General features: G+C 38.0%; 1 protein-coding gene across 2 annotated transcripts in view; it reads left to right on the top strand.

The window, feature by feature from the left end:
• Positions 1–764: 764 nt before the first annotated feature.
• The window catches only part of TMEM117 (transmembrane protein 117), a 185,953-nt gene continuing 172,178 nt past the window's right edge, over positions 765–14,539 (top strand). The window contains exon 1 of one of the 2 annotated variants that reach the window (XM_029963660.1): positions 765–1,041. In XM_029963660.1, coding sequence (XP_029819520.1) covers positions 765–1,041 — 277 coding nt within the window. Of the gene's footprint in view, positions 1,042–13,512; positions 13,646–14,539 lie in introns of those variants that run through there. The other variant, XM_029963661.1, reaches the window with a different exon arrangement.

Raw genomic sequence — 14,539 nt, 5'->3', positions numbered from 1 at the left:
TATTTCATAAATAGGCAGGTTTCAAAACAGAATTTTTGTATTCATACAGAGCAGTCTGTGCTCAGGGCACTCTCATTTTCTGGTTTTGAAAATATGATTAACTATAGATGTACTCCCTGGGAAGTCAATGAAAAGATTTATATAGAGTTGACTGATCTGCAAGAATTAATTGTAGCTTTTCCAACTTTTCCAACATGTTATTCCTTTATATGAACACGAGTTTCTGATGTTTCTGGGGTATATGATTTAAGCTTCCAGTGGAAGACCTCACTGGACGTATGGGCTGGTTTCAGCCTCCTCCTATAAGGAGAAGGATTCCATTTAGGCTTAGCATGAACCTTTGTGAAATCTGTCTTGTATTTTTTGGAATGTGGCTGGAAAGGCACTCGAGTTTCATGTATCCTACTGTGTTCTTATGTTCATTCCATGCTTTTCATACCCCGTTATGAAGTGGGCATGAAAGCAATAGTGTATTTGAGACTAAAAACCCTGTGCTATAATGTATATATGTTTGTTTGTTGTTTTTACATTGGAACAGACAGAAATTTCAGTTTTTCTCTTCCTGGATGTAACAGTATCTTTTGATTGAAACTTTCTTTGCTAGTCAAGTCTAAAGTGTTAAAATTTACTGATGTCAAGATCACAGTGATTTGATTTTTGTAAATGTATAGGTCTCTCCTAAGCTCTGAGAATTCTGGATATATGTAATGTTGTGCATTTGTGTCTTCACATACAGGCAAAAACCAGTTCTGCAGTATCTGAGGATGGATAAAGACTTCCGCTACTACTTCCAGCATCCATGGTCTCGCTTAGTTGTGGCTTACTTAGTGATCTTCTTTAACTTCTTAATATTTGCTGAGGACCCAGTATCTCACAGTCAGACAGAAGCCAATGTTATTGTTGTTGGTAATTGTTTCTCCTTTGTAACAAATAAATACCCTGAAGGAGGAGGCTGGAGATTTTTGAAGGTGATTCTGTGGCTGCTTGCCATTCTCACAGGACTCATAGCTGGGAAATTTCTCTTCCATCAGCGCCTGTTTGGTAAGTTACATGATACACTTGCTGACTTCCTGGTAATGGCTTTCTGCCTTTTTCTTTCAGCTTTCTACTCATGGCAGTTTTGTAAGCTTTGCTATTGATCGCTTCTGCTGTTTAGAGCTGTATAGAACTCAGTACATCAAAACTTACATCATCATGGAAAATAATGCCATGTCTACTTATGTGAGAATAATTCTCAGTGATTTCAGTCAAACAAGGATAAAAACAGTGAAAGCTGACATGTTTTAAATACTTCAGAGGTCAGTAATTTTCAGTTTTTCCATGTTACAAAAATACTCCTTTGCACCTTCAGACCAGTTTTTAAATCTTAGTATGTAGCTTTCTCAGCAATTTGAAGAAAAGGCATTGTTCCTTAGGGCGACAACACTGCATGTCTTGTCGAAAGTCACCTAAGTGGAAGCAGGGGCTGTTGTTAATATTAGCAGAGCTGTCCTGAAAGGTTCCCATGTGAAAATGGGAATTCTAGAGAAGCAGGACCTGGCTCTGTCTTAGTTCAAGAGTGAGTCAGTAAAATGGAAAGGCAGAAAACGGAGAAAAACATGACAGCAAATGCTTTCCTATGCAAGATGTGACTTAACTGAAGAACATACTGCACATGAACTGACTGAAGGGAATGGAACATCCCTGGATTAAATTCTGAGACTGAGAATTTGGATGTAAATATATTGAGATACAAAAATATCCACCATTGTCCTAACTGACATGTAGGGAATGTTGCATCTGAGGGCTCAAGGCTGCCTCTATGTTTTAGAGATAAGTAGAAATCATGGAAAAGTTTCCTTCACTCCCAGCAGTTGCACTGTTCTTTGAAACATCTAATGCTGGATGTGTTGCTGCTGGTCTAGATGGACAACTCCCATATTCTTATACTGGTAGGACTGCAGGATGGATGGTTACTGGAACACCTCGAAACACATGAGCAATAGGCCATTTCTGTAGTGTGTCTCATTCTATTAAGATTGAGAGAGAGCCACTATTGTTTCAATAAATCAAATGTAAAGCTGTTGTATCAAGGAATGAACAAGCAAAGCCACATTAAGAGACTTCTTTTAATACAGACTTCTCTTGAAGCACTTATTCTGAAAAATAAATAAGTGGCATGATGGTTATTTGACTGTTTTTACCATAGTGTAGTGATAAATGTAAAATGTTCCCATAAAGAGGACATTTTACCTGGAACAAACACTGTCACAATAATGTTTTCAATTCTGGCTTCCGCAATTGAGAAATGATTGTGTTAAATAGAAGATGAAGTAAAAATAATGAAACTGATGATAAAATAGGAAAATTAGCCCTATAGTGAGAAGATTGAGAGGATAAAGGGAGGATAAAGGGAAGATTAGAGGGTGACTTGCTCAAATTTGATTTGAAGGACAGAACTTTCTGTTCAGCAAATGTATTGCAAAGTCCAGTACTTGGAAGTGGCAAATAGCCAGCACCTTTTTTTTATCTGAAAGGCTAGACACTCCATGGAACAAGTTGTTATAGGATGTGACTTCATCATGACGTGAATTTTTCTTTTTGAGAATACGTTCATCTGACTACAGAGTAGTTATCTTCTATCTAGTAGGTTATTATGATAATTCCTTCTGGATTTGTAACTGTATATTATAGATAAGATGTACCTAAACATATATTTTAAAGTGGCTTGATTCAGTGTTACTGCCAAAAGGAGAAGGTCTGCCCAGCCTTCTGTGTCTGCTGCTTTGTGCATTTTGTGCAGTTGCTCAGTGAAAGAAGTAGGGAACTTACCCACATTAGCAGTACCCATCTTTTATTTCTGTATTTATTTTCTCTGACCATACTGATGTTTGTGCAGCACTAAGATGGGGTCAGCATTGAGAGGAAAGTAACAGGCACTACCCTGGAGGTAGTGCTGGCTTACAGATATTTGTGGTTGTGGTCTGGGCAACCAGTATGGGGCTGGGTACAATCTGATCTGAGGCTAGTTCCTGCATGTTGAGTTTTGTGGCAATTTGAGCCAATGTAGATCTGTCCCAGCCCCACCCTCCTAGCCCCAGCCACATCATTTTGGTGCCTCCCTCAAGCCAGCACTGCTCTTAATGTGACGGAGCAGCACTCTGGCTCAGGCAGCAACTGGAAAACCAGTGGCAGCTCTGTGGCAGCTCCTTGAACTGATGTGATGGCTTGAGTGTCAGTGCTGATGAAACAGCCAGGGACTGTGCAGGCAAGATAGCTGGGGGCCATGGCAGCCATACCTTGTGCTGACTCGAGTGCTGTGGGACTGTACCCATACAGTGTGTCAGTGGAAATGTGCTGTTGCTTGTGATACATTGTGAGCAGATGGCAGTCAGTGTGACTGGAGAGCTGGCTGTATTGCTGACTGATGTGGCCATGCTGGCTGTAAACTAGCTAGCGTGAATAGCAATTGCTTTGATGAGATAATGATGTGGATTTACGGCTTCAGTATATCTCTGTGTCCAGAAGTTTTGTACAACCCGTGCTGAAAGATTTTCCAACAGTTATTTGCTACTATTTCAATGTCTTCACTGCCTAGAAATCCCTCCTTTTATTCTTGTGGCCAGTGTATAACTTTTTCTTGTGGCCTGTGTATAACTTCCTGCAGTCAGGATACCAAGTGGCACCAGTCAATCTTCCCCTGTCAGATCTTGGCTCACAGTGCAGGCTGCAAACTGAAATTGAAAAGGATTAGTCTGCACATCTCACTTTAAATGAAGAGGAGTGGAAAGGATTTTCTTTCTCTATGCCCTACCTGCTCTTTGTCCCTTGGCTTCTGTATTTCGTGCTGCTGAGTTTGCATATGAACTAGAAAAACAGCATAGCTAGAACTGTGTCATAATACAGTTTTCCATCTGTGACAGTCACTGTCTGATAGCCATGACTGTCACGGACTATAAAAATAAATAAGCACAAGCATGCTATGTGTCTAAAAGTGGAAGGAGAAGGGTTCTGGAAACATTATTTAGGCTTCATCACTGAGTTTGCAGAGAGTTAAGGGACTAGTTGAACTGTATTGATGAGAAACAGAGATCTCGACTAGAGGACACAGTGGAATGTTTTTTGTTGGAAATATTCATTGAACAGTAATCTTTGAACAGTAACCTCTTCGGGGAATCCTTCAAGATACTGCTCATGACTTAAAACAAGATTAGAAAACAATTACATTTCTTGTTCCTCACTCAAGAAATAGCTTACTTCATTTGATAAATATCTCCCATGATAAATATTCCCAAGGAAAACAGTCCTTATCTAGTACATTCTTTATATCTTTATGGCATATAGGCAGAAGAAGCGGAATTTTAACATTGTCTTTTGGCTCTTATCCACCATGTTATTTTGATTCATCACTAAGCATATCTTCTATTTGGTTAGATATTGTGTTCTGCCATGCTTTTTATTTTGAAATGGAAAATGAAAGGTCATAGATGAATACTGGAAGTTTGGGAAATGAAAAATAAAGATACATACCCTGGGTTTTTTTTTGTTCTGCATAAGAGAGTTACTTGAGGAAGGGGAGAGTGGTAATTACTTTGTGCTCACTTACAGATTTCTAGATTAATTTTCTGCTTTATTAAAAGCAGAAAGAGCTTACAAACTGACCCATTTGATAGCACTATGTATTCAGAAAATGCATTCAAATCCTGACTTAAAAGAAATCCCTGAATAAGCTTTTGCACATTTTTCATATTGCTCTGGGGCATCTGTAGCAAAGTGTTTAGTGTATAGAAAGTGTATGTTTTAGTTGGCACCTGGTCAGCATATGCACAGTTGCAGTTCTGCACTACAACTTCAGGCCCAAATTCTGAGTTCAGTGGGAGGTATTTTGGCCCAAAGTTCAGGCTGTGTGTTTTGCATCACTGTATATAAACATGATCTGTCAGTAGATATAAAATAATCTTTCATTTGAATAGACTTTTTGCAGTATGCACAAATGGGCAGTAGACTTAGAAAAATAATATCTTAATTTTTTCAGTCCAGGATCTTTGCTTTAACTGTTTTCTACATGTACTGATCTTTAGCTTATGCTGCATATTAGATATATCAGTTTTTAAAAACTTGCTTACTACAAAACATGTATGTGTCTACCTGCCCATTTTTCTGATTCTAACTGATTATAAAGATGCATTAAAATCTGATTAAAGCCTGATTACAGAGACTGTATTTTATTTGATTGCCATTGAGTGTGCTTAGATTTATATTTGTAAGTTCCTTTCTAAATGATGTGGATGGAAAATAAATATTTAATGTGTTATAAAAAATTGCAGAAACAAAACATATATAGAGCTAAAGCTGTATTTCTTAAAATGGAGGAATCATCATAATAGAGCCAGGAAATTAAAGCTGTTGAATAAATGTTGAATTTAATGGGTTGCTCTCTTACAAACGTTCACAGTTTGCAGTTTATTTAAAATTAAATGATAATATGAGCTTCATAGACACTGGGGCAAATAAATAAAGCACTCATTATAGGAATCGCACTGAGCTGTGGATATACACAAATTTTGCAGATTTTTTAATATACAGTACTGCCGTGCTGGGAGCAATTTCATGACAGACAGTTTCAAACAAAACACCCACTGAGGACCTGTTGTCTGAAAACATTACTCTTTTTGTCAAACATGTTATCTGGAAGGCTCTAAAAGATGTTGCAAACCACTCAAACCCAGACTCTTCAGTGTCTGCTTTTATGCTGAATTTGAAGTGTGTATCCACTGAAGCAATGAATGTATGCAGATTTCAAGAGGAAATTAGGGAGACTGGGATTTAGTTAGGATGATGGTGCACTACATAGGAAATGTGAATCTGTTAGGCAGGTAAGACAATAAATTCATATAACAGTACATATATGATTAATTATATATTAGGGGTCACGTTAGTATAAAATCTGGGCAGTGGTATTGTTGCTAGTGTTGGCATGTCACTTTCATAGTGGTGTTTATGCAATGGCTGATGAACCAAATGTGATCTGTTTTGCAAAAGAACCTTCCCATAGATGTGATAAGATTTTTGCATGGTTGTTTTTCAGCCACATTGTTTCCCATTCTTGTTTGATAGTAGTGATAGGAACAGTTGTACCATCATCTGTAGAAACAAATAATGGTAATACTTGCGTAAAATTCTAACCTGACTGATAGAGCATATTCTTTTCAGTTGTCAACTCTATCTTACATTACAGTAAGAACTGTCATTTAATACCCAACAACTTTGTTCCTGCTTTTTCTTTTCTATCGATGACTTCAGCCTAATAGAAAACAACTAATCTGATAGCTGGTAAAAAATAATGTCTTCAAGAGCCTGTTTAGTATTTCAGTAACAATGATGAAGTTAACACTGTTGAATGTATTCAAGGTCTACTGTGATTGCTTCACAGTCAATTCACCTCTTTTGTTTCCAGTAAAATTTTGAAGCCATACAATAAAATTATTTTGGTCCTACAAAATGTGCCAGGGGGCCAGTCTAACAGTTTGCTAATAATAACACACAAATGGCTGTGAGCAAGCATTTCTGAGAGCTAGAATCCTCAACAACAACAACAAAAAAACAAACAACCAAACAAACATAAAAAGAAGCTCGCAGCCAACCACTGAGTGAGTGCAGGCTCATCAGATTCCAGCTCTGGCAACTTGCCAGTAATTAAGATATCAGTTTATTTTAAACTTTACATCATTCATGAGGGAGACCACAGGTGACCTTTCAAATATAAATGAAAAGCATGCAAGTGACCTCCTGATGTCTTCTTTTACTCTTGTATTTTTAGAAGAGCCATAACATCTCACTGCTTCCTCTCTTCATGCTCAATGAGAAAACTGCTGTTGTTTGCACTTAGCCTTAGTTGTGGAATTAGTCTCTGGGAAGTAAATTACAGAGTTTAATTGGAGAGATATAGGTAGCAGCTACAAAAAGATTATTCTCTCTCCAGTGAAAGCTTTGATTCTACTGGAGGTACATATCCCATTCCTCAAGTAGCAGCGTGAGAGTGTGAGAAGATCTATGTGTGTCAAATTTTCCATAATGGGAAAGCTCTAGATAATATTTAGCATCCAGTGAAAACTAAAAATAAGTTCATTGCTACTTTATATTGATGTGTCAAATCTGTGTTTTGATCTTTTTGACATGACTGTCAGATTTTCCTTTCCGATTGAGTCAGGGAGTGATTTTGGAATGATGCCTGCCACTTATAGGAGTAATATATCTCCATTCCCCAATTTCCAGAAATAGAAATGAGCTTATTCCTAGCAGACACAGCCTGATGGGCATAGTGCAGGTGCAGCCTAGTGCAGGGGCAAATTTCTTCTATCCTTATTCCATACAATGAGGAGATGGAAAGGATGTTAGTGTGGAACATGACCTCACCATGTGCCTGCTGGAGAGCCCCAAGGAGAACATGATTTCCTTGGTCAGAGTGACATGAATCATAGAATCAGTTGGGTTGGAAAGTACCTCTGATATCATTAAGTCCAACTCTTGATCCAACACCGCCGTGGTTACAAGACCATGGCACTAATTGCCACATCCAGTCTCATCTTAAAAACCTCCAGGGCAGCCCATTCCAATGCCTGATTACTCTCTCTGTAAAGAATTTCTTCCTAATATCCAACCTAAACTTCCCCTGGCAGAGCATAAGACCATGCCCTCTTGTCCTACTGCTGGTTGCCTGGGAGAAGAGACCCACGCCCACCTGGCTACAACCTCCTTTCAGGGAGTTGTAGAGAGTGATGAGGTCTCCCCTGAGCCTCCTCTTCTCCAGGCTGAACAGCCCCAGCTCCCTCAGCCTCTCCTCACAGGACTTGTGCTCGAGTCCCTTCACCAGCCTTGTTGCTCTTCTCTGGACCTGCTCCAGCACCTCAATATCCTTCCTGAACTGAGGGGCCCAGAACTGGGGGTCTTTTGCATACAAAACAACATTTCTCTTTGTGTGATTTTGCTGGGACTCCAAGTCAGCCTGTACACCTGCCTTACAAAATTACATTTCTTTGTTTTGTTGTTTTCTTTTGTTTGTTTCCAAAATGAAAAAAATCTTCATCCTGGCCCTTATAAAACTTTGAATACATCCTCAGGATTTAAGAACTATTTAGCAATTAGTAAATATCATTTATAGAATTTGTTATTGTACTTGCTAACCAATGTGACTTTTGAGGACGAGGGATCAGTAATTGTTCGCTATGACACAGGTAGGGGAGAAACACAGTATTTCTAAATGTGACTGCTGAGATGTATGAGACACATACTGTAATTTCAGATGCTGAAAAATAGAATTTTCTGCTTTATTCTCTTTTCAACAGAGGGGGAAGTACTGCTTTCCCCACTGAGTGGCTCTTGCCAGGGGATGACAGGAACAGCAGAGACTTTTCTGCTTTGAGGATTCACACTCTAGCTGGTGCCTTCATGTGGGAAAGGAGTCTCCCAAGGGCAGATTGGACGTCTGGATAGAGGTAGCTGCAGAGCCTTGAATTCATCTTTCGTCTGCAGCACTGGGGTGTGATCTTTCAAAGTCGCCAGCTGCTCAGGGCTTTTCAGGCTCACTTATGCACATGATGCATATAATGTTTTCTATTTCTAGGCCACTGATGCAATGTCTACTAAGAAACACACTTTCATTTAATATTAAAGCAAAGAAGACTCTAAATCTGTACAAGATTTAGCTAAAGTCAGACATGCTAAACAAATAATGAAAATAATAATTAGGACAGTGAGAGAGTAAAGAGATGAGGCAGGATAAAGGAAAACATTCTTAGAGAGTCACAGCAGCAACAATATTTAATTTTAGCTTACTTAGTAAAAGGCCTAAAAATTGAACAATTACAGTTTTAATTAACAACCCCCCCCAAATATCCTAGCTCTTTTGCAAATCTGTGCTCATAGATGTAAGTGACAAAAAACCATAACAGTGTAATGTACTGGAGGTGTAGAAAAGAAAGAAGAAACTGAAAACTAGTATTTTCTGTGGAACTTCTGTGGAGTTCCTGACCTGGGGAATTCGGGGCTTAGCACAATTTTGTGTCACTTTCATACAGCAAGTAAAAAAGTCTTTGCAAACAGTTTTCTCCATACCTACCACTTTGCATGATGTTCTCCTTGATGCATACCAGCTTAGATTACTTTGAAGTGATTTGGGGCTCATATCCCAAGAGCTTCCTCTCTGTGGCAGCCAAAGGTGGAGCAGTTTTTATCTAAATTAGAAGTGACTTCTCTATGACTTATCTAAATTCACAGAGTAAAACAGGAGTGCTACTCTCTTGGGGATATCTAAAGATTTTCATCTCAAGCTGCAGATAAAAAAGCAAACTTCTCTTGAGACTGTGTTTCTGTTTGCTGTACAAGGGCACATACCAGACCAAATGCAAGTGTCAGTGGTCTCTTCAGAGGTAAGGGCTACAGTGCATATGCAAAGAATTTACCAAGGCAGTCTGTGTGTACCCAAGGCAGTCTGTTATCAGAGTGCCATTCTGGCTATCAAGCTAAATTGGAACTTGGTTGAGGCTCATATAAGATTGTGTATGAAAGATGAGTTATTGGTCCTTGGATTTCTAGATGCAGCTTGATATACCAATACTGTTGGTGTGAAATTGGTGTAGATTATATGTTTGTGTTTGTATGGTTGTCTTCACTTTCTTTTTTGTGTTAGACTCTCCTTCCACCTTCAGACAAGTGTTCAAATGTCTGTCTAGGGATGCATTCTGCCTCAAGTTACTCCAGGAATGGGTCTGGTGTGGACTTGGCAATGTTAGGTGTATAGTTAGACTCGATGATCATAAAAGTCTTTTCCAACTTAAATTCTGCAATTCTGTGATTTCTAACTTCACAAAATATGTGGCTCTTTACAATGTGTTAGCTCCAGCATAATTTCCATGCCTCACCTTCCAGCAAAACTGAGTGGAGTCCTGCTCAGCTGGAATTTGGGTTTATCAGAAACTGAGTGATAACAGATCTGTTATTTTTATGCTGTTATAATGGTTGTAGCATGCAAGGTCCTGCTGTTGTATAGCAGGGGCAGTTTTTGCAATTACAGTCTGTGTAAACAACTGGCCAGAACCACAGCTATTGGAGGAAAATTAGCTTTTAGCAGCAATTCAGGCAAATAATTATCTTTCAGCAGAGGAGCACCTTCTAGTGGTATTGAATGAATATAGCAGCTAGTTAAACAGTTCTCTGGATAAGAAGACGTAAATATGCTAGATAAAGAATAATAATTAATATTTCTGTACACTATTTTTATGATTAAATTGATAATTCGTTTAAAAACAAAGGAAAAAACCGAGCCTGAGTAGAGAAAGCATATATTTGGGAAAATAAAAACATTTTTCAATTACAGTATTCCCTGCTCCTCCCTTCTCCCCTGCCAACCTACTAGCTAACCAGCTTTTTATGCACTTACCATGAAATAGTATTTTTGTGTGTTCTAGTTTGAAAACTACCCACCCTTTGGCTTTTTTAGTAATGAAAATTTGGGTTCATTATACATCTGAAAGGAAATTTGCTATGAAACTGTTATTTTATTCAGTTTTGTTGACTGTTAATGCAGTTTCTACAGCCAGTGTATTTCTAGTAGATATGTATTTTGCAATATAGTATTTGCCATGGTTACTTTTGCAAATAACATGGTATCAAATGATTTAAATTCAATTTTTCCTAGGTTACAGTGGATGAGTTGATAATGTGGACTTCTTTCAGTTTGTATGTAGTAGATAATCCTTTTTGGACATGATTACATAGTGTATATCATACAAATGAATGATATATTATTTCTAGAAAGGTAAATTAAGATTAATAAGCTGTGCTTAATATTATGTCATTGCAGGAGATTTGTGCATTAATGGAATCTAACTGTATGAAACATATTTGTACTTAAATTTTCATGGTGTTCCTCTGAATTTTGCAATTGTGAAAAAATGTCAGGTACAAAAAGTCTGATTTGTGGGTGTTTAAAACAAGACATAACTATTTGCTTTCTAACTCTGTAAACATATTCCTGGGTTATCCAAGTAGGAAACTTGACCTTTTTTTTTCTGAAGAAGTTTTTCAGCATTTGGAAACTTCAGCCCAAAGCTGAAATAGGTCTTGCAAACGTTTTTAACCCATGAAGGCTCATTTCATATCAATTGTTTTGGTAGTACCATTATAAAACAGATTTGTTGAAACAGTTAGTAGTTTGGCATCCTCCATCCTATGGTAGGAGGGCAGAGGAGTTGTAAGACAACTAGGAACCTGGAGCAAAGTTATTGGAGTTGCACAGTTGTCAACTGCTTCTATAATTGTGGGCACAGAATTCTGCAAAATATTGCCATGGAGTTACTTATTAGAAGTATGAATGCCTAACATTAGAATGTTTTGAGTCTGGCAGAATATACAGCTTTCCTCTATAAGGTCTATACAGCTTGCAGCACATACTAGTTCTGATATAGGACTTCATTAACTGATTGTACCCCTTTTTGGTGCTCAGACAAATGTTATTCTGGGTGCATATACAGGTGCTAGTTGAGAAATACGTAGCTTATGAAACAACAGCTTTTTCACCAAGTCTGGACAGGCTCAACTCTTAAGTGTGTACCCCTATATTTCACTGTAGGCCAGAGAGTGTCTTTTTTTGTCACTGAATTATGCTTCCTCTTGATCCCACAGAACCAGTTCTCCACTTGTATTTTGCACTGGAAATGCAGACATGCCCAGTAACCCCTGGGAACCCTGTTTGTCTGCTGTGAGGTCTAGTCACAGTGCCCATAACAGAAAGCACAAGTCGCAAATACTTATTAAGACAAAAATAAAACAAACCCCATGATTAATCTGCTTTGTTTTCTGACTCAAAATGCTTTATAAATGTTTATTTTAAAGGGCTGTGTAGATAGAGTGAAAGCAATTCTATTTACTATTAAAAATAAGCCTGTGAATCAGTTTCAGGAGAAAAGACCAAACAGTATAGAAAAAACCTCATTATTTTGATAAGTCGTTACAGAGTATCATTGAACTGTTATTGAGGAACAGAGTTAGAGCACTGCCCTTCAGAGTTCATAATCAGCATTATACAGCATATAAATGCTGCTAAGTTTCTTTTACCTGCTTTGAAATTGGGATTACAATGAATTCAAAGAAGGAAAATGTAATTTTTGTAGGCACTACATGTAAAGTGATAAAACATTGTAGTTCTAGAATTAAAAAAATAAGGAGGATCATGAAATTACTTTTATAGGTCTGGCAGTTAAAAGAACCCCTCAGGTTTCTTAAAAATGCTAAAAATTTTTAAAGGATAGGGAGTGCAAAATATGATTAATACCTACGTGCCCTCTAACCAACTTGTATTATGCAGTGAGGACATCTACATAGAAATTTTTTTTTCACAATAATTTTGTAACCTGGGATACATTCACATAGAACTAAAAAATTTACACCTCATCAGCAAATGTGCTGGTATTTTCTATTGCTAACGCAGGGTTTTCAGTTACTTCCCCACTAAAAAAATGTTCTAAAACATTATAGGAAATCAATATCTATTTTTACAGATTTCCTTTTATCTGCATCAGCACAATTGTCTAAACCTGCGATAATAACATCAGTAATAGTAAAGTCTAAAATTATATGCTAAATCTGTATAATGGAAATTAACAGTTGCAGAAAAATTCAGAATTAAGCCTGTTTACACACTGTAATTCTGGCATAGCTTTAAGTCTTCCCCCATTACTTGCATTTTACGACTCTTTCAAGACAGCAGCCTGAGGTATTGCTTCTAGGTAATAGTAATGACCTTAATATAAAGCAAAGAGCGAGATGTGGTGCCTTCATGAACCACCCTGCAATGTTTGATATGGCAGGTGGCACTAACCACCACCACCCTACTCTTGACTGCCTTTGGGTAATCCCTTAAGAAAAGAAAATGTCAGCCCTTTCCTTGCAGCAGCAAAAGTCCATCCTCCTGTTCTTGTTTTGGCATTAAAAGATGAGTGTGCATTCTTTTGAACTTTTCTATTATTTTCTTCTTTGCAAAATAGCAAGCAATCTTTAAAGGCTGTGTGGCATTTCTAAAATGGCATTTCTTCCTCTAAGGAAGGCAGAGTGCTATACATTTCACTTGCATGCCCTCACCTGTGGTCTCTAGTTCAGATCATGCCCTTTAGATCACCAAAATCAGGTAAGACAGACTGCACAAGAGCCCAGTGGAAAGACATTTGGCTACTGATGTCAGTCTTCTGACCAGTGGTGACTTAACTGGTGGGAAACCGGAGATCCCAAGTTCCCGTTGTCCTAGCACATAATGTACTGTTCGAGGACGTCAGTTTTCTAACTGCGTCAGTAGCTGAGACCTTGACTGTTACATTTTGTGACATTAGGCTGCATTTTACCTTAGACTGCAAAAGCTGAGAACTGCAGTGCTCTGTGATTAAGATTCACCTTTCCCAGCTGGAGGAAGTCCCATCCATGCTGAGTCACGTGAAGAGGAAGGGACTGAGCTGGTAAGTGCTAAGTTCGGAGAAGTCCTAAAAAGAGAGCTTAGGAGGGCTATGGATTTGATAGGTTCCTGCATGAGGCCAGCACATCCCATCATCTCTGACTGCAGGCTCCTGGCAGAGTGCAGAGAGACTTGGCTTCTCAGAGTCTTGGATCTTTCTCTAAGGTAGGAGCAGAGAAGCTACATTTCTTTACAAGGCCGATGGTGGACTTAGCCATATTACATGCCTTTGCTCTGGTCCCTCCAGCTACAAATCAGTCTAGGCATATTTTTTCTTCTGTCTGTGGAGTTTTGGCTTCCACAGATGAAAGCAGTGTACAAAGGGGAAGTATTTTAATAGTGTTGTGGTATTGTTTGTTATAACTTTTTGACAAGTGAGATATTTCTGAGGCATGGAAAAGAAAAACTTTGCTGTCGGAATACATTCACTTATGTATATTGAAGAGAAAACCAAACTTGCAGGAACATTTGAACATTTTCATTTAAAAAAGGTAAACTCCCATCTTAGTAAGTGAACATTTCAGGTAGTTTCTCTGTGAGATGAAAATACTATAAGGACAAATAGAGAACATAAATATTGCTTTCCTTGGCAGCTTTGGGACATTTGTAGCAAAATTTCTCTCTTCAACTCAGAGATTTTTGTTTTAACAAGTTTTGCTTACAAAACTGCTGAATTTACCGTAGTAAATGAGAAAGTTGTTCCTCTGGCAACCACTGAGCATGTACATTAAGGGTCAAATCTTTCAGGCCATGGTCTATCTTGTGTTCCTCTAGTACATATTATGAAGATTTTAGAATATCTAGAAAAGGTACATGAAAGCTACCTAGACCTTGTAGTCAGTTTTGTAGGCTAATATTATTATTACAACATTCAATAATGTGTTCAAACTTGTAATAGTTAGGCATTTAACTGGATACCATGTTCTCAGATTTAATCTAAACAAAGATCTGTATGAAACCAGTATTGCAACATACTTGTCATAGTAGATGATGTTGACTTTGGCTCTTAGCTATTTAGTTTATTGCTTGCTTATTGTAGCAAAATGGAATAAAATTCTC

The sequence above is a fragment of the Manacus vitellinus genome, unplaced genomic scaffold, assembly GCF_001715985.3.
Source record: "Manacus vitellinus isolate BGI_N305 unplaced genomic scaffold, ASM171598v3 scaffold_5_pilon, whole genome shotgun sequence".
In the NCBI taxonomy this organism is placed as follows: Eukaryota; Metazoa; Chordata; class Aves; order Passeriformes; family Pipridae; genus Manacus; species Manacus vitellinus.
Note: the sequence above shows the minus strand (reverse complement) of the source record. Positions and strands in the feature narration are given on the sequence as shown.